At 36.7% G+C, this 25066-nt stretch overlaps 1 protein-coding gene across 1 annotated transcript in view; it reads left to right on the top strand.

Annotated features, from left to right (window-relative positions):
- The window catches only part of DNAH6 (dynein axonemal heavy chain 6), a 242056-nt gene that overhangs the window by 9622 nt on the left and 207368 nt on the right, over nucleotides 1-25066 (top strand). The window contains exons 3-5 of the mRNA XM_055312464.1: nucleotides 1110-1286; nucleotides 4579-4841; nucleotides 21347-21614. Of these exons, the coding sequence (XP_055168439.1) occupies nucleotides 1110-1286; nucleotides 4579-4841; nucleotides 21347-21614 (708 nt within the window). The remainder of the gene's footprint in view (nucleotides 1-1109; nucleotides 1287-4578; nucleotides 4842-21346; nucleotides 21615-25066) is intronic.

Below are 25066 nucleotides of genomic sequence, written 5' to 3'. Positions count from 1 at the left end.
GTAGCCATTCTGACAGGTGTAAGGTGGTATCTCATTGTGGATTTGGTTTGCATTTCTCTGATGATTAATGATCTTGAGCATCTTTTCATATACTTGCTGTCCATCTATATATCTTTTTTGGAAAAATGTGTACACAGATCGTCTGCCCATTTTTTAATTGGATTGTTTTGTTTTTGCTATTGAGTCGTAGGAGTTGTCTACATATTTTGGGTCTTAATCCCCTATCATTATATGATTCACAAATATTGTCTCTCACTTAGTAGATTGACTTCTCATTTTGTTGATGGTTTCATTTGCTGTACAGAAGCCTTCCTCTCCCTTCTTACCTTGTGATTCTGGTCTGTGTTAATTTTCAACACTGTTATATAGCTGAGATCTTCCTTCCCCCATCTCTGTAGTCTTTTCCTTTCTTCAGTGAGTGGCCCAAGAGAGATTTTTAGCCAAAACCAAAGGTAATTTGCGCACTGAAAACTTAATAGCTATTTCCTTTACTTACTCCCAAGCTTTTTTTCTCACTCCAGTTGTAAGAGATTAGCTATCATGCTAAAATCATAATGCTTAGAAACTTAAAGCCATTATTGTGAATTCCTTGCATTAGTGTATCATGTGGAATGCTGGATTTTATGGCCTTAATCTGCAATTTGATCAGCCTAATATAATGCCATGATTTCTTTTTTAAATTTATTTTGTCACAATTTCTTTTAGATATTCAAGAAGTTATGGCTATGGGAATTGATTAATGACTTTTGGGTGGAGTGTTAGGATTATACAGTCCTTCCCACAATATTTATTCTGGTGAATGGTGGGAGTTTGTAATGCACAATTACTAGATATGTGATTTCATGCTTCTGAGTCTTTTCTGTCATAAACTTACTCCTAGAAGTATTCATTGATAATAAAGGGATAGAATTAATAGAAACCAAATTGCAAAGTCTTAGTTTAGTGATAGGCCATGTCCAGACTATGGTGAGAACTACCATAATGATTGTGACTTGGATAGGAAATTACCCCAGGGAGATTAATTTCTGACAGGAATAAGTCCAAAGTGAAGAATAAGTTGGGTTCATATTAATATTAAAAAGATTAACATGCCTCTTTATTCCCCAAAGCCAGTGCTAAAAGTCTACCAAGATCATAAGAGGCCAGAATACATATATGAGCAGAACCGATCTCAGTTAATCACTTCTGGAGTCATAAAACCTCCAGGAAGCACTGAAGAAAGAAGTTCTGCCAAAATATCTGTTCAGTTTCTTAAGCATGAAGACCCTCTGGTGAAGAAAAAACAGGTATACTATTAAACTATTTAATTGATCCTTCCACTTTAATTTTAGTTCCCTATAGCATTGCTAACATGCTTTTAACTCATAAGGATAGTTGCAGAATTTTTCTATCAGGTTGCACAGTGGATTTGGGGAGTACTGTACTTCTCCGTTCTTATTCGAGGAAAATTTAAACAGTAGAGGAAAATCATAAAGGAAAACTTGCAGTATCTATTCAGTGTCCTCTGATCTTTTCTTGCATATTAAAAGAAGACATACTAGTGTTTTGAATTTCATTTTACCTTTTATGAAATTTTCATCATTATTACCCATAATGGCAATCTTCGAAAACCTTGGTGAAGGGCAATAAAATAGAAAGTAAACCAGCTCGAAAGACAACTTCTGTGATTGGTGAGCTGTAGCGTGGGAAGTTGCCTTGCAAGGAATAAGTGAATAGTTGCTCTGGGGAGAAATCACCAGAGCACGGCTTTCTATAAATACCTCTAGATAATTAAACAAAGGAACAGAAGTGGGAGAAAATGTGGACACACTCACAATAAATGCCAATAGAGCTGAGAATTCTCTGAGCTTTTAATTGAAAGGATCCTTTGAGACTAAACATTTCAGTGCTAGCGTCTTTCAGGCTTTGGGCTAGAGTACTATAAAGGAAGAGATGAAGACAGGTTTCGTCCTTGAAGATTACAGAATCTGATGGTGGGTAGATGGACAAGTGAGCACTCAAACCCAGTGGGGTGTGATAAGAGCTCTTGTTGGTCATTTAAGGTACAAACTATGGTGAACCAAACAGAAGGAAATGCTTGTACCTGGTGGTGAGGGGGAGGGTCAGTGGAAGAAAGGCTACTGCAGAGAATAGAATAGCACTAGGCTGGGAGGAATGTATGGCAAGTTAATGAGGCAGGTCAGGTGGGAGAGCAGTGGGCTTGAGAAGCTGGGTGGAAGGAGGTTCACTGTGAGTGTGGGTGAGATCACCCTCAAAGAATATTACATGATCAATTGCATGAAATTTTAGTTTCTGTAAAGTAGGAGAGGAGAACAAGCTATCTTAAGTAGATCCAAGAAAGTTCTGATTGCCCATAAATTAGTTTATTTGACATAAAGTGGACATCATGGTCTTGAATTTAAAGGAGAGGAATGAAATTGTGCACATCTAGGATGAAGGGAGGGGCTAAAAGGGAATGTTAAATTGTATATTATGCCTGGTTGTAGCTGTAACTAAGTGAAGAATTCAATATGAGTTAGAGGTTAAAGGGAAATGTGCAAGAAAGGGGGATATTCTATATATAAGGAGAAAGGGTATTTATTCTGAGAAGAAGAGGGTCATTTGGGGGGAATATTGATCTCTCAGAATGAGTTTAGTTAGAATGGAAATGTATCAGTGAAGATTCCCTGGGAGATAAAAGAAGGCAGTTGGGGGCTTTGCTCCTGGTAATTAAGGAAGATTGGTTACAAATTGAACTGAACATCCATTGTAGGGAATACTACAGGCATACTGTACTTTATAAATAAATGCTTCCTGGGGCACCTAGGTGGCTCAGTCAGATAAGCATCTGCCTTGGATTCAGGTCATGATCTCAGGGTCCTGGGATCCAGTCCCACACTGGGCTCTCTGCTCAGCAGGGGAGTCTGCTTCTCCCTCCCCTTCTTCCACTTCCCCACTTGTGTGCTTGCTCCAGTGCACCTGCTCTCTCTCTCTCTCAAATAAATAAAATCTTTAAATACATACATACATACATACGTACTTCCTTTGTTCTCTTTCCCCCATCCCCTCAAAATCTGAACTTGTGTGGCTGTTTAAATTGAATCTCATCTTTGCATTGAGTTACATAATTGGAAATAAGTACTCAGATGAAAATATATAAGCCTATTGTTGAAGAAATCTTGTACTTAGAAGGCAGTAAAACTTTTTGAAGGATATAATAAAGAAAATACATTCATTTTCTGTTAAATAGTAATACTCTAGTCTCATGAAAATATTCAAGTTGACTATAGCCCTTTTTGGAACATTGGGACAAAGCATTGTGTATTTTCTCTGGTTTGGAGATATCTCGCTTTTCTTTCACATAAGAAAACAGTGTTGTTGCTGCTGTTCCTGGACATTAGGTAAAAGAAGCACATCATATCTTTTAAGTTCAAAGATATATTTCCTTCAGCTCTAAACCTTCCAAGGTTTTCATCTGAAACTCCTATTCAACAGGGTATATTTAATCAGAGATGGAGAATGACGGGATCTCAGTACAAACTTTCTGGGGAGCTTGTGGGAATCAATCTCTTGTAGAAATGGCAGCCTCTACTAGTTTTGCTAATAGGCAATAAAGGTATCATTTATATATTTACATCAGTTATTCAACATAGTGGGTCTGCAATGGTGATTCTTTTGTCTTCATGCCAGTTACCCTTCTGCTGCCAGAGAGATCAGGTGATGACCCTTGGAGTTAGTGTCAAATTCCTGAAACATGGTTATCCACGTCCTCCACAGGAGCACGATGTGTGTGTGTGATGCTGCCCCAGAGTTTGTTGGTGGAGGAACAAGGGGTGAATGGCCCTGAGAGCACAGATGGTGGAACTGGGGGATTAGAGTGAAGCTCATGTGGGTGGATGTGGTGAGGACTTAGCTCTGAGGCTCCAGTGGTGGTCCACAGCATCCACAGCTCCCGGGAGCAGCTTAGAAATGTGGGATTTCAGGCTCCACTCCAAACTGACATAGAATGTACATTTTAACAGAACACTTAGGTCATTCACATGCCTACAGAACAGGCAATCATGAGTTTGTCATCTACATGTTTCTCCCAGGCTGATATCATATAATGGTCCCCAATACTCAACATAACCACCACTTACATACATTAAGAAGTTTATTATCAGCTGTAATAACAGCTGTTTAGGAATTTCACTCACTGAAAAGCATGAAGATTGTCAGAATCAGGTGGGGAGACTGAGGGGGGAGAGGCCACAGTCAAGATAGATGCAAAGCAATTGAGTGGGAAGAGTGCTGGGCTCCTGAGAACACCAGAGAGCTGGTAGTATTTTGCTGTAATAAACTCTGAGTTAAAGGAAAGGAGGTGGCAATGGGAGCGATGCTAGGGGGTCTGCGGAAGGGAATGGACGCCTGGATAACGAGGACTGGGAAGGAATACATCCCTGCCTTACAATAATTTGAATTTCTTAGTTCAAAAATGTTTACCTTTGAGCCCAAATATCTTAAGCAGTACAGTAATTGGTGCTTGAGGCTAACATTTTGTCTTTTTTTATCCTTTGTTTTTTGCAAACACTCATATTTTTTAAAATTGGCTTTGTTTAGACCCAGCGGCCCATTGCTGAGATGTTTACTCCCTCTCCTCCTAAACTGTCACGTACCAGTATTGGAAGAAGAGGACTCTATGGAACTAGTTCCTCAGCGTTCCCTAAGTACAGTTTCCACGACCGGGAAGAAGTCATTAAAGCCAACATTCGTAATCCCCTGCAAATCATTAAAATAATACGAGAAAATGAACATCTTGGATTTCTTTATATGATCCCTGCAGTGCCAAGGTCTTCCATTGAATATGATACATATAATCTCAAGTGAGTTCTCTTTTATGAAACAATGTATTCAACAGTGAAAGTTTCATTTAAGATTGCAAATTATCCATTATTGCCTGGATATTAATGATAAATGTCAAATATGATTTTTATTATCCTCCAATGACAAATGAATCTTAATCACAACAATGTTATTTATTTTGTCTATTTAGCTTTCCTTTACTTGTAGACATTATTCTACAGAGTAGTGTGCATTGTTGTGCTTCTATGTTTATATTATATAATGCCATCTATTTTTAATCAGTATTCCAAAGATAATTTTGATATTTTGTGATTACTGAGAAAAGATGGCAATGTGTAAAAAGCAAGTACATGATTTGATTTATGTGTTATTTCAACTTTTCTTAGTAGAGAGATAAGGATTTTTTAAAAAAAAATAAAAGGAGTTTGATCACTTAAGGTATTTATATAGATTAATAACACACACATATACTCTTTATTATTACTAAACACACATTTGTTATTGAAATAATTAGAAGAATCATATAAATATGAGTCTCTGAATTGCTTTAAAGTTCAGCACAGGGCAGCCCGGGTGGCTCAGCGGTTTAGCACCGCCTTCAGCCCAGGGCGTAATCCTGGAGACCCAGGATCGAGTCCCACATTGGGCTACATGCATGGAGCCTGCTTCTCCCTCCGCCTCTTTCTCTCATTCTCTCTCTCTCTCTCTTTCTCATGAATAAATAAATAAAATTAAAAAAAAATAAAGTTCCACACAACAGGTAGTAGAATTTAAAGATGATACTGACTTTCCTCCATTGTTGTTTAGTTCAGATGACAACAGTTGTTGAGGCAGTCTTTCCTGGAAGGTGATAGTAGTGTAGCTTTACCACCAAATTCTTGGAGGTACCTTCTCATTCTCTGCTGCATGGGAAGATAAAAGGAGCTCCCAAGAATTCTCTTATTCTCCCTTATGCAGCACTGCAGTTTTGACTGAGTGAGGTAACAATGAAGACAGTTCTCCTTCTGGGAAAAAAAGAGGAAAAGAAGAAAAACATTTTAATCAAAGTTTTAAATGATTTATTTTAAATCCAGAAGAGATTAATTAGAGTGAGAAATAATTTGAAGAAAGAACAGAGATGCTTATAAGAATTCAACAAAATGTATTGAATACTGACTCTGTAGCATGAACGGTTCTAGGTACTAGAGATATTATTCAACCATCCAGATCAAAATTGCTGCCCTCATGGAGCTTATATTTTAGAAGGAGACAATGATAAACACAATACCTGAGTAAATTATAGAGAATTCTAGATGGTGGTAAGTATTAAAGAAAAAAATACAGTAGAGCGAAAGAGATTGGGAGTTCTGGGGAAGTTGTGAGTTAACTGGGATGTCAGGGTGGGCCTCATTGACAAGCTGCCATTTGAATAAGGACTGGAAGGAGAAGGAGTGAATGATGTGCTGGCAGAGAAAGAACATTCCAGACAATGGGAAAGTCAATACTAATATCCCAAGACAGGAGCATACCTGGCACGTTCAAGGAGAAAAGAGAAGGCTCGTGTGACCAGAGTTGAGTGAATGAAAGCTAGGGAACAGATTATGAAGGGGTTTGCCAGCCTTGGTGTGAATGTTAGCTTTTACTCAGAAAAGTGGAGAACCATGGACAGACTTCAAGCAGATATGTATCATGATCTGAGTTACATTTTGAAAAAGACCACTCTGATTGCTGTGTAGAGAACACACTTTTGAGAAGCAAGGGTTGAAACAGGAAGACCGATTAGAAGGCTGTAATTATTCAGGTCAGAGATGAACCAGGTGGAGGTGATGAGAAGTGGGAAATAATTCAAAGGTGAAGCCAACAGGATGTTTTCATGGACTATATGTAAGGTGGGCATACAGAGAGGAGTGGAGTCCAGGATAACTTTAATGATCCCGTTGACTGGGCAAGAGGAAAGTTACAGTTACTATTATCTGAGACACAGAAGATTGGATGAAAGTTTTGTTGGGGAAAAAAGAGTTTGAGTTTGGACCTACTAATTTTGAAATGTCAAAGATAGAAGAGAAATGAGATGGTAGAAGAAAGGAGAATTAGAGTCAGTTTTTTTTAATATGGAGAATTAATATACAATAGAATTTAAAGCCCTTTGATGTAAAAAAAAAATCCCTTTAATGTCATTTCCACCGCTGCCTACCTCATTCTTTTATAGGTTTTTGGAGAAGAGACTATGGATCTTAAATGGTGACTAATCAGCAAAAATGGTTTATTTCCTGATTTTTAATACTTCGTGATTAATATATGAAATGTTTTCATAGCTCTCTTTTATTTAAAGAAATCATCTAATAACTCAGATATCAAGGAGTGTCATTTCTGATATTCATTCCCCATTATGAGAGGAGTCAAATTTTGCCAAATGTAAAATGAGTCTCATCTATTTACTAGCATAAGACAAAGTATAAAAGATGAATATGGAAACTGCTTTTGCCCAATTCAGGAAATTAATGGTTTTTCTAGGTTAATGAACACTTCTACTTGGGGAACTGATAGTAGTAATGCTTGATGGTAATATGCAAGGTCTCATTTAAGAAGATAGAGTTGGAATCATAGATTATTTGATTATGTTTTAGGATTAATGTTCACTTTTTCTCTCTGGCCTGAACTCCAAATACTCTACACCTTATGAAAAGGCAATCATTTGGGTGCAACAAACTTGGAAGCAGCTTAATTGGAAGTTAAAAATAGGAAATTCTGAGTCAACAAGATGATATGTTAAACTAAACTCCTTTAAAAAGTAATGTGATAAAATATAATGTCCTTGCCTGTTTTTCCAGCGCATGTTTTTCAATCCATCAAATGTGCAGTTCTATAATGTTTATCTCTATCACGATCCCTCTAAGTGAAAAAATAGTTCCATTTGTCCAGTTTATTCTAAAATATCAGCTTAGTGCTATGTTTTAGGTTTAAAAATTTTGTTAGGAATAAAATTCAAGGAGATCTCTAAATATGTTGGAATACCAATCTGAGTAAGTCCATAGCTATATGCTGCAGGTTATCTTGCCCAGGAAAGGGGCATAGTGGTGACTCTGGTCAGCTCTGGTGCAAGTAAAAAGGAAACTATGTAAAGGATCAAGAACTAGGGAGATCCTGAAGAGCACAGAGAACAGAGAATAGAATTGATCAAGACAAAACAATCCTGTTTTGTTAGGAATTAGACCTTGAACAAGAGTGATTGTTACTGAAGGGTAACCATGAGGTATAGGGGAAGACTGTCGGCTAGAGTGTTGGATTATATACCCATTTTGAGAGCACACCAAAGTGAATCACCATATTTTACATATCATAAAAATAATTTATTGGTGTTTACTATGTTCTAGGCAAAGTATTTGTACATATTAAATTATTTAACCCTCACAAAATACTATAAGATAGACACAATTATTATCTCTATTTTACAAATGAGTCACAAAATAGTTAAGTCACATGCCCTCATGTGACTTGCATTCATATTGTTGCAAGTGGCAATATTTCATTCTTTTTTATATCTGAGTAGTATACATATAATGGAATATATATATCACATCTTCTTTATCTTTTTTAACGAACACTTGGGGTTGCTTTCATATCTTGGCTATTGTAAGTAATGCTGCACTTAACATAAGGGCACATATATCTTTCTGAATTAGTGTTTTTGTTTTCTTTGGATAGATACCCCATAGTGGAATTGCTAGATCATCTGTACCTCTCTTTTAAATTTTTTGAGGAAACTTCATATTGTTTTCTATAATACTTGCACCAATTTACATTCCTACCAACAGTGCAAGAGAGTCCTCTTTTCTCCACATCCTTGCCAACACCTATTATTTCTTGTCTCTTTGATAATAGCCATTCTTACAGGTGTCAGATGATATCTCATTGTGGTTTGCTTTGCATTTCCCCGATGATGAATGATGTTGAATATATTTTCATGTGCCTGCTGTCCATCTGTATGTCTTCTTTGGAAAAACATCTATACAGATCCTCTGCCCATTAAAAAAAATTTTTTTATTGGAGTTCAATTTACCAACATATAGCATAACACCCAGTGCTCATCCTGCCAAGTGCCCCACTCAGTGCCCATCACCCAGTCACCCCAACGCCCCGCCCACTTTCCCTTCCACTACCCCTTGTTCATTTCCCAGAGTTAGGTGTCTCTCATGTTTTGTCACCCTCACTGATGTTTTCACTCATTTTCTCTCCTTTCCCTCTATTCCCTTTCACTAATTTTTATATTCCCCAAACGAATGAGACCATATAATGTTTGTCCTTTTCCAATTGACTTATTTCACTCAGCATAATACCCTCCAGGTCCCTCCACGTCAAAGCAAATAGTGGGTATTTGTCATTTCTAATGGCTGAGGAATATTCCATTGTATACATAGACCATATCTTCTTTATCCATTCATCTTTCGATGGACACCGAGGCTCCTTCCACAGTTTGGCTATTGTCGACATTGCTGCTATAAACACTAGGGTGCAGGTATCCCAGCGTTTCACTGCATCTGTATCTTTGGGGTAAATCCCCAGCAGTGTAATTGCTGGGTCATAGGGCAGGTCTATTTTTAACTCTTTGAGGAACCTCCACACAGTTTTCCAGAGTGGCTGCACCAGTTCACATTCCCACCAACAGTGCAAGAGGGTTCCCTTTTCTCCGCATCCTCTCCAACATTTGTGGTTTCCTGCCTTGTTAATTTTCCCCATTCTCACTGGTGTGAGGTGGTATCTCATTGTGGTTTTGATTTGTATTTCCCTGATGGCCAGTGATGCAGAGCATTTTCTCATGTGCTTGTTGGCCGTGTCTATGTCTTCCTCTGTGAAAATTCTGTTCATGTCTTTTGCCCATTTCATGATTGGATTGTTTCTTTGCTGTTGAGTTTAGTGAGTTCTTTATAGATCTTGGATACTAGCCCTTATTCTGATAGGTCATTTGCAAATATCTTCTCCCATTCTGTAGGTTGTCTTTTAGTTTTGTTGACTGTTTCTTTTGCTGTGCAGAAGTTTCTTATCTTGATAAAGTCCCAATAGTTCATTTTTGCTTTTGTTTCCCTTGCCTTCATAGATGTATCTTGCAAGAAGCTGCTGTGGCCAAGTTCAAAAAGGGTGTTGCCTGTGTTCTCCTCTAGAATTTTGATGGAATCTTGTCTCACATTTAGGTCTTTCATCCATTTTGAGTTTATCTTTGTGTATGGTGAAAGAGAGTGGTCTAGTTTCATTCTTCTGCATGTGGATGTCCAATTTTCCCAGCACCACTTATTGAAGAGACTGTCTTTTTTCCAGCAGATAGTCTTTCCTGCTTTGCCGAATATTAGTTGACCATAAAGTTGAGGGTCCACTTCTGGATTCTCTATTCTGTTCCATTGATCTATGTGTCTGTTTTTTGTGCCAGTACCACACTGTCTTGATGACCACAGCTTTGTAGTACAACCTGAAATCTGGCATTGTGATGCCCCCAGCTCTGGTTTCTTTTTTAATATTCCCCTGGCTATTCGGGGTCTTTTCTGATTCCACACCAATCTTAAGATGATTTGTTCCAACTCTCTGAAGAAGGTATTTTGATAGGGATTGCATTAAATGGGTAAATTGCCCTGGGTAACATTGATATTTTCACAATATTAATTCTTCCAATCCATGAGCATGGAATATTTTTCCATCTCTTTGTGTCTTCCTCAATTTCTTTCAGAAGTGTTTTGTAGTTTTTAGGGTATAGATCCTTTACCTCTTTGGTTAGATTTATTCCTAGGTATCTTATGCTTTTGGGTGCAATTGTAAATGGGATTGACTCCTTAATTTCTCTTTCTTCAGTCTCGTTGTTAGTGTATAGAAATGCCACTGACTTCTGGGCATTGATTTTGTATCCTGCCACACTGCCCAATTGCTGTATGAGTTCTAGCAATCTTGGGTGGAGTCTTTTGGGTTTTCTATGTACAGTATCTTGTCATCTGCGAGGAGGGAGAGTTTGACTTCTTGACTTCTTCTTTGCCAATTTGAATGCCTTTTATTTCTTTTTGTTGCCTGATTGCTGAGGCTAGGACTTCTAGTACTGTGTTGAATAGCAGTCATGAGAGCGGACATCCCTATCTTGTTCCTGATCTTAGAGGAAAGGCTCCCAGTGCTTCCCCATTGAGAATGATATTTGCTGTGGGCTTTTCGTAGATGGTTTTTAAGATGTTGAGTAATGTTCCCTCTATCCCTACACTCTGAAGAATTTTGATCAGGAATGGATGCTGTATTATGTTGAATGCTTTCTCTGCATCTATTTAGAGGATCGTATGGTTCTTGTTTTTTCTCTTGCTGATATGATGAATCACATTGATTGCTTTACGAGTGTTGAACCAGCCTTGCATCCCAGGGATAAATCCCACTTGGTCATAATGAATAATCTTAATGTATTGTTGGATCCTATTGGCTAGTATGTTGTTGAGAATTTTTACATCTGTGTTCATCAGGGATATTGGGTCTATAATTCTCCTTTTTGGTGGGGTCTTTGTCTGGTTTTGGAATTAAGGTGATGCCGGCCTTATAGAACGAGTTTGGAAGTACTCCATCTCTTTCTATCTTTCTGAACAGCTTTAGTAGAATAGGTATGGTTTCTTCTTTAAATGTTTGATAGAGGGATCCCTGGGTGGTGCAGCGGTTTGGCGCCTGCCTTTGGCCCAGGGCGCGATCCTGGAGACGCTGGATGGAATCCCACGTCGGGCTCCCGGTGCATGGAGCCTGCTTCTCCCTCTGCCTGTGTCTCTGCCTCTCTCTCTCTCTCTGTGTGTGTGCCTATCATAAATAAATAAAAAAAATTAAAAAAAAATAAATGTTTGATAGAATTCCCCTGGGAAGCCATCTGGCCCTGGACTTTTGTGTCTTGGGAGGTTTTTGATGACTGCTTCAATTTCCTCCCTGGTTATCGGCCTGTTCAGGTTTTCTATTTTGTCCTGTTCCAGTTTTGGTAGTTTGTGGTTTTCCAGAAATGCGTCCATTTCTTCTAGATTGCCTAATTTATTGGTGTATAGCTTCTCATAAGTTTTTAAGATCGTTTGTATTTTCTTGGTATTGGTGGTGATCTCTCCTTTCTCATTCATGATTTTATTAATTTGAGTCTTTTCCCTCTTCTTTTAATAAGGCTGGCTAATGGTTTATCTGTCTTATTAATTCTTTCAAAGCTATGCCCATTTTTTAATTGGATTGTTTGGGGTTTTTTTTGTTATTGAGTTATATGAGTTCCTAATATATTTTGGATATAATGCTTTATCAGATATATGATTTGCAGGTATCTTCTCCCTTTCAGTAGATTGCCTTTTCATTTTGATGATTTCCTTTACTTTGGAGAATCTCTTTAATTTGATGTAGTCTTACTTGTTTATTTTAGCTTTTGTTGCCTATGCCTTTGGCGTCAAATCCAAGAAATCATCGCCAAGATCAATCTCAAGGAGTTTTCTTCTTGAAAACTGGTCTTCTATGTTTTCTTCTAGGAGTTTTATGGTTTCAGGCTTCATGTTCAAGTCTTTAATCCATTTTGATTTAGTTTTGTGTATGGTGTTAGATGGTGGTTCGGTTTCATTCTTTTGCATGTGGCTGTCCAGTTTTCTCATCACTATTACTTGAATATTCTGTTCTTTCCCCATAGTATATTCTTGGCTCCTTTGTCATAAAGTAATTGACCATATATGCAGGGGTTCATTTCATTTCTGGGCTCCTTAACTATTCTCTTGATCCATGTGTCTCTTTTTATGCCAATACCATACTGGCTTGATTAGGTTAGCTTTGTAATATCATTTGGAATCAGGGGGCATGATATCTCCAGCTTTGTTCTGTCTCAGAATACTTGGGCTATCTGGGTTCTTTTATGATTTCTTACAAATTTTAGTATTGTTTGTTCTATTTCTGTGAAGAATGTATTTAGAATTTTAATATGGATTATACTGAATCTGTACAATGCTTTGAGTAGTATGGACATTTTAACAATATTAATTCTACCAATCCATGAGCATGGACTATTTCCATGTATTTATGTCTTCTTTGACAGTTTATTACTAGAGTTAGAAAATTACTAGAGCTATAAGATAAATACTGTGGTTGAAAAAAAAAGATTATAAATTAGGCAACATAATTAAAAGTATCTCAAACTTGGATTTGTGAATCACAGCAATGTTCCTATACTTTGCCTAAATACCTTATTTGTATGGAAATGTGATCAAATAAATCTGTAGTTCCAAGAAAGCTATATCAATACCTTACCAAAAGATATCCACCATACACAGAAAAGGATTTAAACTTTTTAAGGCATATTGAAGAACAAAATATGAAACCAAATTCTGTTTTTAGATTAATATCTCATCAATAAGCTTAAGAAGCTAGAAATATAAGAACACATAGTATCTAATGTCAGAAAAACTCACTATTACAGAATTGCAATTTTACTAGCCTGTGTGGACATTTTTCCATTCCATTTGTTACTAGAAAAGCAAAGGAAATTTATCAGTACTACTACTAGTAGATCAACAAATCAGAGAACAGAGATTAACACATTCCAGGACATTATTAAAATTTTATTGCAGAAAAGAGAGTTTTATTGAATATCGATGAACGTATGGTTACTAGTAACTGCTTGATAACAGCACTATTTTGGATCACTGAAATGAAATGTTTGGAAGAACTTTGTTGTGAGGAGGGGGAAAAAACTACTGGCAATGAAATATTTAAGGCAAATGAGACATTATGGAAATAGTTCTTAAAAATAAATATTACATCTAGAGTTTATTCTGACAATCCTACATTCAACTAATACATTATTTTACTTGCAAAGGAACTCCCATATGTAAATGTTTCCCTGCAGTTATTAATTCCAAATTAAATATTATCAAAATTGTGACTACAATAAAGTCCAAGACATAACAAAAAATATGAGCAGAATACTACTTTTTGTTGTTTCAGATTTGCATTAGTAATCCAAAGGAAAAGTTGTGTCAAGAATTAGAGAATATATTGCAAATAACTGTGCAGATTTAATGAATAGTTGGTTTCACAACTGGATTAGTTAATTGACATTTGAGCACCTGAATGAATTTCATAAAAAATTATGGGACCTGGCTGAAAGTGTGTCAACATGTACTGACAACAAAGATTGAGAATTCAAAACACCTTGGAATTCAGCTTTGGAAAAATGATATTTAAAATGCTTCTCTTTGATTTTAGTGATTGTAACGGGTTTACACCTAAAGAAACCTAAAGTCAAACAGAGTAATGTCTGTTTCAGAGAAAGCTTCACCATTGTTTCTGAAATACTTGATGTGGAAACATTTGGATTTTAAATCAGTTTGCAGTTCACAACAAATTTTAACACTGCATTTATCAAAGGGTGAAAAGTGATAGCTATTAGAATTAAAGAATGCTGGTACCTTTGGTTTATAATTTCAAGAGAATGAATTATCCAAATACTGGTTAATGGAAAAGGAGGTTTCCAACCATAAGAGACAAAGCAATAAATCATCTGCCATTTATTGTCTCCTATTTCTATAAACAAAGTTTCTTAGTAGTGGTGACTGTGAAGAAGTTGAACAGACCATCATGAATTGATTAAAAATTCAGGTGGCTACTTCAAAAGAGGTATGATCACAGCTGTGGTTGCTTATGAGCTAGGCTTTATCTGGAAGTTTTATCAAATTCAATATTGAATATTTCCCTGAATGTCTTGTAGGTTATTTTTCTTATTATAATGTAAATAAATTGTAATGAATATAAAGAAATTTATAATTAATATCTTCACCAATTTGCCTTATAGAATGTTACCATTGTATGGGTATGTTGGAACATTTGTGGCTTGAGAAGCGTTACTCTAGAGGACTGTAGAGCAATTTTCTTTGCCTGAGAATCTGATCTTAACTGTGAAGTTCTGTTTCACTGGTATCCTCATAAGAGTAGAATGTTGGTTTTTTCTAGGCAATATTGTTTATGATAAAAATGCCCCCTGATTTGTAAATTATATATGCATTACAGATAACTAAAAATGAATTCTAGGAGCACTTGGGTGACTCAGTCAGTTGAGTGTCTTGGTTTCAGCTCAGGTCATAGTCTCAGGGTCTTGAGATGGGGCCCAAGGCCAAGTCCCTGGGCTTCCCTCTCAGCAGGGAGTCTGCTTGAAATTCTCTGTCTCTCTCCCTGCCCCTCCCCCAGCTCAAGTGTGTACTCTTTCTCTCAAAAGATAAATATTTTTTAAAAATAACTTCTAAATACCTGATGGGGAGCCACAGCTTTGGATATCCATAGTGCATGTCTCTTGCAAGAATCCTGAAATCTATGCTTATAGAATTTTTGCAAGAGATACTGGCTCCTGTGGATAATAAGGCTGTTAATCTAGGGTGGCTTCCATACGACCCAATGTGGATCTCGTCTACTTATATCTGAGTTGTCATCTAGGGAGAGGGTATTCCTGGGTGGCCAACAGATTTCCAAGTAGTCCCACAGAAAAGAAAAATCTGATGCTGCCTTGATGGTGAGAAGTAGTTCCTGTCCTATGTCCTTCTAAGTAGGGAGGGTGCCAAATATAGCCTATGAAAGTAACTATTGTAACTAGAGAGTATAGTGCTACTGGTATCAAGTGGGAAGAGGCAAGGGAAGTTGCTAACCAGCTGACAGTACACAAGACAGCGTCACACAACAAAGAGTTACCTGGCCCAAAATGTCAGTAGTGCTGAGCTTGAGAGACCTTGAGTTAAATAATGCTAATTACACGTTTCTGTCCTGTATAGCCAATGAACAATTTCTTGGGGGACGGATGTATGCAGTGATTTAGGAGTCTGTGAAACATGGTTATATAAAGACCATGTAATCATCTGTGCTGGGTTCAGACTATATTACTTTCTAAGTGATCAAATTGATTGTCACATGGTTCCTAGGCCTATTAGAGTATTTTTTAAGGAAGGAAGCTTTTAAAATTTCAAAATGAAGCTATTCTGTCCTTTCAGTGAGATTACCTGTTTAGCAGCCTAGAACAGAAAACACAGATAGATGCGAACTTTCAGCATATCCCAAACATCATGTACTTTCTCAAATGGCAGCATTGTGGTTTCTGTGTGAAGTCATAATTATGAACAACTTTAGGGAGTGGGGTATAAATGTGCTATGTAATAACAAATCATTTTGAAGCCATGTTATCAGAAACCTTGCTGGGTTACATAACACAATGACAATTTTCTTGGGCTAGTCCATAAAGAAATTTAAATCTAATCAGTCAGATTTCAATCAGCATGTGGAAACATTAAAGGTCCCTCATATTTTCTTTTTTTTATTTTTATTTATTTATGATAGTCACACACACACAGAGAGAGAGAGAGAGGCAGAGACACAGGCAGAGAGAGAGAAGCAGGCTCCATGCACCGGGAGCCCGACGTGGGATTCTATCCCAGGTCTCCAGGATCGCGCCCTGGGCCAAAGGCAGGTGCCAAACTGCTGCGCCACCCAGGGATCCCTGGTCCCTCATATTTTCACTTGGAATCATCAAAACTGTTCAGCTTCACATTGTCTCCTTTACCCTTTCTTCAAACATATGTATACACATGCTGTGGCACTGCTCTGGAGCTCTGACAATTAAGTGGGTGATGATTTCATTTCAAACAAAAATTTGAAGAACCTAGAAGAGTGGTTCTCAGCCTTTGCTACTAATGAGAATCACCCAGCCCTACTCCAAGACATTATTTAACTGATTTGTGGTAGAGCCTGTATTTCTTTACAACTCGCCAGATGATTCCAGTATTCAACTCAGTATTGCACATCATGGGCTTTGAGCAGTGGTTCTCAAGCAAGGCCTAAAGGACTTATTAAAACAAATTGTTGGGCAGCCTGGGTGGCTCAGCAGTTTAGCGCCGCCTTCAGCCCAGGGTATGGTCCTGGAGTCCCGGAATCAAGTCGCACATCGGGCTCCCTGCATGGAGCCTGCTTCTCCCTCTGCCTATGTCTCTGCCTCTCTTTCTCTCTGTTTCTCTCATGAATAAATAAATAAAATCTTAAAAAAAAAAACAGATGTTAACCCTCTGGAATTTCTGATTCAGTAGGTCAGGAAGATACCCTGGGAAATTGCGATTCCCACATGAAGCTGATTGTGCTGTTCCAGGGACCATACAACTGAGAAACATTGGCACTCTCTTATTACAGAAATTTGGAAGTTTCTTCTTAGTTATACTTTTGTTTAATTTTCTAGGTAAAGAGGAGTTCCTTATTAGATATTTCATCATTTCTGGTTAATCAAATCAGAAGCAAAGTAAACCATATCTCTTCTCTAGGTTAGGCTAGATCTAAATTCATGATGATTCATGATATTGACCATCATCAAATAAATTGAGGTTTATGATGCAGAACATAAGAAATGGCTAATTTCTTTCCAGACAGTTGCTTGCTTATCTTCACACAATAAATATGCTCAAATCAGACAGTTAAAACTGTAAATTATGAAAATAATGAGAACTTAGATTTGCATAGGGCCGTATGGACTTTATCTAATACATCACACTACCTTAAAGCAGGTAATTACTTTTTTACTTGTAGAAATCAGAAACTTGAAAGAGATAGGAAGAGAGAACAGGGTGAACAAAGACATATGTATGCATTCAAACATGGCCCAAGGTGGATATGATAAATCAGCTTGATGAAAAAGAGCAGTTTGTGAGACAGAGAAGGAACTAATATAAAACAAGAAGAGAGTGCCAAAACACTTGGCACAATAATTTGGATTTGATGATATAAGCAGTAGGAGGCTATTTAAAGTTTTTGAGCAGGAGACAAACCATGCTTCTGCACTTTCAGTCTTGGTAGACCGGTTTAAATAGAAGCATTTTCAATTATTCTATTGTGATTGAAGAGAAGCATTTTCAATCACTAAGGTGTAACAACAGAGCTCCTGGTTTTATTTTTATTTTATTTTATTTTTTTAAGATTTTATTTATTTATTCATGAAAGACACAGAGATAGAGAGAGAGAGAGGCAGAGACATAGGCAGAAGGAGAAGCAGGCTCCATGCAAGGGAGCCTGACATGGGACTCGATCCTGGGATCCAGGATCACACCCTGGGCTGAAGGCAGCACTAAACCGCTGAGCCACCGGGGCTGCCCTGAGCTCCTGGTTTTAAATAAAAACTCACATCAAAATCTTATTGTTTTGTAAAGTCAGGGAATTATAGAAGAAGAAATTAAGATTTTTAGCATCCTAGTAGGTACAGTTTGAGTTATAAATGAAATGAACAATAACAGAACAATTTATGACCTACCACAGAGCTGTGTAATTCTCTTATTCCATTTGATTCTCTCAAATAAGACATTCATGCTTTTAAAGTTAATTGAAGCCTTACAGTCCAAGTTTCACTTTAGATGGACAGATATAGGTTCTACAATAAAATAATTTGACCTGATTCTACATTGAACAGCAAGAAAAAACTCCAGATATTTTTTCCCAGTAAAGCATAGTAAAATGTAATTTTATTCAAGATACCCATATTGTCCAGATTTTAACTATCCAAGGATCTGTTTAGTTGATTGGATCATAAAGCCATCTAGTTTAGCAGCAAAGAAGGAATTTTACATAGCATAGCACTTGAATAAATGAAGTTCTCTTTTTAAGTCTTAAAGGTTTTTGTATTACTTCCTCAAAGAAAGGCTTTGATGAAAGAAATATCCAAAGTATTATCCAAGAAGCAGCCAAAGCTTAAGAGTGAATTCTGGATGCCAACAATGTTGACTAGGCAGTTGTCAGCATTAGGTGTGGTGTGGTGGATCAGCTCCTGAAATGGTTGTGTGATCTGAGGTAGAGTGTGGAGTAAGTGCAGAGGTCTAAGGAGTGTATTTGAGGAGTAACCCCCTCAGTAAAGAACTGGAAAGTCTAAGGAGAATAGGATTACAGAGAGCTGTGCATAGGCCCTCTTAATTGTTGCAAAACTTTCCTTCACCCTGCTGCCCCTTATATCTACCAACAGAATTGGGCTTGAAGGAAGTCCCTGCTCATCCATGAGAGACTAATTTTGTTAGAATTATGAGAAACAAGACTGGTTTTTGGAAACTTTAGAAAGCAATGCATGGGAGGGATATGGCTCACCATTATAAAGGAAGTTTAAGAGAAAAAAGAATACATGGGATTTTAAGTTAAATGGGCAGCAGGGTCAATAGAAAGCATTCTACAAGTCTAAGGGAAGCTTTCTACAAGTTAAAGAGAAGTTCTGCAAATTTTTAGATGCAGAGAAAAAGCCAAAAGCCAAGAGGGCTAAAAAAAAACCTATCTCTGGAGGAAACCATGAGATACACTCAGAGGCTGAGATGGGGGCACCCAAATATGATGATTTTCAGGTGAAGAGAGAGCTTACCTTGTGACCATCTTGTTTTTATTCATTGTTTTCAAATAAAGTTCAGTGGTTCACAAACATTACTGTGTATCTGAATCATTCAGGGAGCTTGTTAAACTGGAATCTTGAGCCTCATGGCTCATACATAGAGATTCTTATTCTGTGTTAGACCCAGAAATCTAGATTCTTAATAAGCACCCCAGATAATTTTGATGGTGGCAATCCAGTATTTGAAAAGGACTTGCATGTGTTCATTTGTTCTGTGCAGGGTAGAAATGTGTAGGGGAGGAAAAGATTTAGGGACTTGAGAATGGGGATCTTAGATAGTAAATTATAAATAAAAAAGATTTCTAAGTGGCACTTAGCTCCAGTAAGTTAGAATTCAACATCATGGACCACACTTGCCACCTTCTAGAAGGGTCTTTATTTAGTAGCAGATACACCAATCCAGAGCAAGTTTTCTAGACATACACCAAAGCCATAGTGAGCTGCTTGATTTGTCTTTAGGTTGGTTTGGTAACTGATATTAATGAAATATCTCAAGTTGACTCTAGTCTCAGAGACAAATTAAAATTTCAAATTTTGTAGAGAATCACCTCAAGAATGTCCTAATTATATCTTCAGCTATAGGCAAAGAAAAAAGGAAAAAAAATGTTTTCCATTCACCTCACCCGCAATGTGTAATACCTGGCATTTTCTCAGACAGTTCTGATGTGAAATGTTAATTAGAACATAGACAAAGATGGGATTATGTAAAAGCTGAGCAAGTTGTTATTTTTCTGTAACAGCACTGAAATAGGAGAGCAACCTTCCAGACTGTCCAACACATCATTGGCGTCCCAGGCTCTCCTTGTATGCTTACGTGAACAGGTCTTGGCTTGGGGTTTTGGTTTTTGCTTGTTTTTCATTCTGATCCTGTGTTTCCCAATTATAAAAATATTTTTCTATTTTATTAAACAAAAATAGAAATTAAAAACTAAATGTGATTTATCCCATGGTTTTTAGTTTTTTGATTAATAGATATAAAGCATAAGAGAATCTTATTCCAATTTCTGAAAAAGTTATCATATGTACATAAATTTGCATACATACAACAATTTCAGGGATTTCACAGGTGACCTGAAGGCTATATACTCAAGGCCTGTGAATTCCAGGTTCAAAATGCAGAGCTAAGGATCAGGAGAGAACATAGACAAAGGAAACAGTTGATTTTCACTGGAGTGTTCTTGTCCAATCTTTGTTAGTACATATAATTTTTAACATAAAAACAGTTTGGGGTTTTGTTTTGCAATTAACCTTTATCTTATTATTCTAAGGTACCAGAGAATCTTTATAAATTTTATTTTCCTAAATTGTAAAATATATTTTAATAATACTTGCTATATCATAATATGTTTCGCAGTTATTGTATTATTGAGTATTTAAGTTGCATCCAGTATTTTAATGTTATAGATAAAGTTACAAAAAAAAATCTTTGTGCCTGTAGGGCAAGTTCTTGTTTTAAGAAATTTTAGAGAATCAGCCCTTTCTATTCTCATTACTGTTTCCTTCTCCTGTCCTTATTCCTGCCTTTATCTCTCTTGCTTTTCGTCCTTTTCTGATCTGTTTCTGTTACCCATAAGGTTGAGGAATGCCCTTGATGACAGTTGAAAGAGGAATAGCTTGAAATAAACAATGACTCAACAGTAATTATTTTGTTCTGTGATAAATTGTGCATTTTTCTTCTACTTAATCTGAGTCTTGATTCAAATCCTATCTACTTCATCTTTTCTTGCTTTGGTCTTTCTCATAGTTTTTTTAATATTGGGTAAGTAAAACTCTTTTACACTATTATTGTTGAATAATTTCTGAAGAGCTAATAATAAAAACTTATTTTCAGGTAGCTTTCATATAGGGCTATTATATTTTAAAAATCTGTAATTGATTTGTTTTTATAAAAATTATGTAACTGAAATTATCCAACATATTGCCAAGGTTGTGATATCTTTAGGACCTAAAATAAGTCCAACCATTTTTTAAAAAGCAGCTCTCCCTTCTTAAGTATTCAATTTGAACATAGTTTGTTAGAACTTTTTAATTTAAATAATATTTGTTTTTTCTGAAATGTTTTATCTCTTTAGAACAAAAAAGTAATGCAGTTGCTTAATTTTGTTTTGAATACTTTATTCACTTACCTCAATTTTTATTTGTTCATAGAGTTGTAAGTTATGAGAACATCAATAAAAATGACTACTATACTATTAGCAAAAAAGCAGTAACACACATTTATAATGAGGACATTGAATATATCGAAATTGATCGATGGGAACAGGAATATCTATATCACAGAGAACTCACTAAGATTCCCATATTTGCACTTTTCCGGAAATGGAAGGCTTTTAACGTGTGGAAGAAGAATGTCCGTTCCAAGAAAATAAGTGGATGTCGAAAATCTCTACAAAAAAACCTGTTCATTGTTAATCATGTACGTATTTATTTATCATACTTTAAAAGAATTACAGATAAAGTGTGAGTCTATTACAGGCATTGGTATAGACTGCCCTTGAAATAGACTATTTCATCTTTTTAAGAGAATTCACAATTTTTATTCTGTTTTGTCATTCCATCTCTCATTCTGTCTTGTCATGGCAGTCTGGCAGTGTTTTCACATTTTAACTATGGTTGCAGAATGCAAAAGTATAAGAAGAGAGTTGCACAGGTCTGCTTCAAATAGAAGCAGCCTCAGAGGTTTGGATTCATGGCCCCCTTTGTTGTTGATTAGGAAAATGATGTATACTCTTGAGCAGAGTGGGCAGGCAACCCTGATTACCTCCTCTTATCTTTGAGTCACTCTGGACTCTATGGTCCAAAATAATTTGGGGGCTTGTTTTCACGGGCCAGTACCTCCCAGTTTAGGTTCTCCTCTACCATGAATCCAAACAGAAGGGAAAATTTTAATATTCGCTTTGCAGGATGGGGTCATCATGGAAAAAGAACTGTTAAACAGTGTGTGGCTATATTTTAAATCTCTACCCACTCACTGAATTTCAACTTGCATTACAAGTTTTCTGCTTGGCCCCTGGGAATGATTGGAATCACCATTACTGTTGTGGTCCTTAGCTATCTATTTCTATGACACTGAGTCACCACCCTCTCAAATCAGAAGCCTCAAGTTTGCTTTTTATTGCTCATTTACTTCACTTTTCATATGTTAACCTGAAAGATCATTATCAAGATGTCAGGCACAAAATAAAGGAACATCAAAGGAATGATGTGTGTGTCTCTCATGAATAAAAAAATAAAATCTTAAAAAAAAAGAGAGAAGAAAATATTCTAGTCCTTCTTGATATCAAACTCAACTTCTAGACCTTTAATTTACTTAAGGATCCATCAATCATTTGAATCTATTGTTTTTTTACCACCTTTCATCTTTCATCATGTCTTAGGGACTATACATGTCATAAGTTTGTTACTAGGTGTATAAAATAGTTCTTCCTGTATTTGTCTCTAAGATTACCTCTATTGGTCCTTAAGGCTTGTTCTCTTATATACGGAGGTTGTCCTCTGTCCACCATTGATACCAACTGTGCTTTTTTTTTAAGATTTATTTATTTATTTATTCATGATAGAGAGAAAGAGAGAGAGGCAGAGACACAGGAGGAGGGAGAGCAGGCCCCATGCCCGCGCCTCAGGCCAAAGGCAGGCCTCAAACTGCTGAGCCACCCAGGGTTCCCCCAACCGTGCTTTGACGTTGATAATATCTTCTCCTAAATGTAGCTGAGCTACATTTAGAGTAGTCTACATTACATGAGACTAAAGAGTTCTCATCCATTTAAACTTAGATTGACCTAAAAGACCCATTGTTGGTTTATTTTTTTTTTAATTTTTTAAATTTATTTATTTATGATAGTCACACAGAGAGAGAGAGAGAGAGAGGCAGAGACATAGGCAGAGGGGAAGCAGGCTCCATGCAGGGAGCCCGACGTGGGATTCGATCCCGGGTCTCCAGGATCGCACCCAGGTACAAAGGCAGGCGCTAAACCGCTGACCCACCCAGGGATCCCAGACATTGTTGGTTTAAATGTCTATTAGTTGCTGTAATTACTCACACACTTACCACTACTCTTATATTTACAATTAGTTAATAAGGAGGGCTGATACACCTAGACTAGGTTTTGAAGGGACAAATGTGAAGCTATCCTTGAAATATTTCTTTTCATGATTCTTTTTCTTTTTTTTCAGTAACAAGCCTTATTGGCGCATGTGCCTATGTTTCGTTTTAACAACTGTATTGAAATACAGTTAATGTACCCTATGATTCACCCATTTAAAGTATACCTTTCAATGGTTTCATTATATTCACAGGATTGATTAACCATCACCACAGTCAATTTTAAAACATTTTCATCACTTCAAAAAAGAAACTCTGTTACCCATTAGTGATCACCCTACATTTCTCCCCAACTCCACCAGGGCCCTGCCCCAGCTCTAGGTAACCACTAATCTACTCTTTGTTCCTATTGGTTTGCCTATTCTGTATATTTCATATAAATGGAACCATACAATATGTGGTTCTTGGTGGCTGGTTTTTTCCCTTAGCATAGTGTTTTCAATGTTCATCTATGTCATGGCACAGCATTTATTTTTATTGGCATATTAATAATATGCCATTGTATGGTTATACATATTTTACATATCCACCCATCTATTACTGATGGATATTTGGATTGCTTCCATTTTTTGGATATTATGAATAATACTGCTCCAAACATTTGTGTACAAATTTTTGTCTTGATGTATGTATTCATTTCTCTTGGGTATATGCCTAAGAGTAGAATTGCTGAGTCACCAGTAACTCTATGTTTAACCTTTTGAGGACCTGCAAAACAATTTCCAAAGCTACTGCATAATTTTAAATTCCCATCAACAGCATACGAGGGCTTTGGTTTCTCATTTTTTTCACCATTATATCTGTCCTTTTCATTATAGTCATTCCTACTGCTTGTAAAGTGGTATCTCATTGTGGTTTTGATTTATCTTTCCCAAATGACTAATGATGGTGAGCATCTTTTCATGGGCCTATTGACCATTTGTATATCTTATCTGGAGAACTGTATATTGATACTTTACCCATTTCTTAATTGAATTATTTTCATTTTACTATTGAATTATAAGAGTTATTTATATATTCTGGATACAAGTCCCTTATCAGATATATGACTTGCAAAAATTTTCTCCCGTTTTGTGGGTTATCTGTACATTTTCTTGATGGTTTCCTTTGAAGCACAAAAGTTTTTAATTTTGATGATCTGCATTTTCTTTTTTTTTTTTTTAAGACTTATCTATTTATTTGAAAGAAGAAGAGCAGAGTGAGTGAGAACAGGAGTAGGGGGAGAGGGGCATAGGGAGAGGGAGAAGCAGGCTCCTTGCTGAGCAGAGAGCCTTATGTGGAGCTCAATCCCAGGACCCTGGGATCATGACCTGAGCTGAAGGAACATGCTTAACTAGCTGACCCACCCAGGTGCCCGGATGATCCGCATTTTCAGTTTTGAAGTGTAAGTCTTCTGGGCCCTTGATTTTCCACATGAATTTAAAGATAATCTTGTCAATTTCTGCAAAGAAGTAAACTGGGATTTTGATAGGGATTGCTTTAAATCTATAGACCAATTCAGAGAGTATTGCCATCTTAACAATATTAACTTCTGGTCTATGAACATACAATGCCTTCCCATTTATTCAGGTCTTCTTCAATCCTTTCAACAATGTTTTGTAGTTTTCAGAGGATATTTTACACTGCATTTGTTAAATTTATTGCTAAATATTTTATTCTTGTTGATATTATTGTAAGTGTAATTATTTTCTTAATTTCATTTTGGTTTTTTCATCTCATATATATATAAATATATGTACATATATAAATAGTATAAATGTATAAAT

This window comes from Nyctereutes procyonoides, unplaced genomic scaffold, assembly GCF_905146905.1.
Source record: "Nyctereutes procyonoides isolate TBG_1078 unplaced genomic scaffold, NYPRO_anot_genome, whole genome shotgun sequence".
Lineage (NCBI taxonomy): Eukaryota > Metazoa > Chordata > Mammalia > Carnivora > Canidae > Nyctereutes > Nyctereutes procyonoides.
The sequence above is the reverse complement of the archived record's forward strand: the minus strand, read 5'-3'. Positions and strand labels throughout refer to the sequence as shown.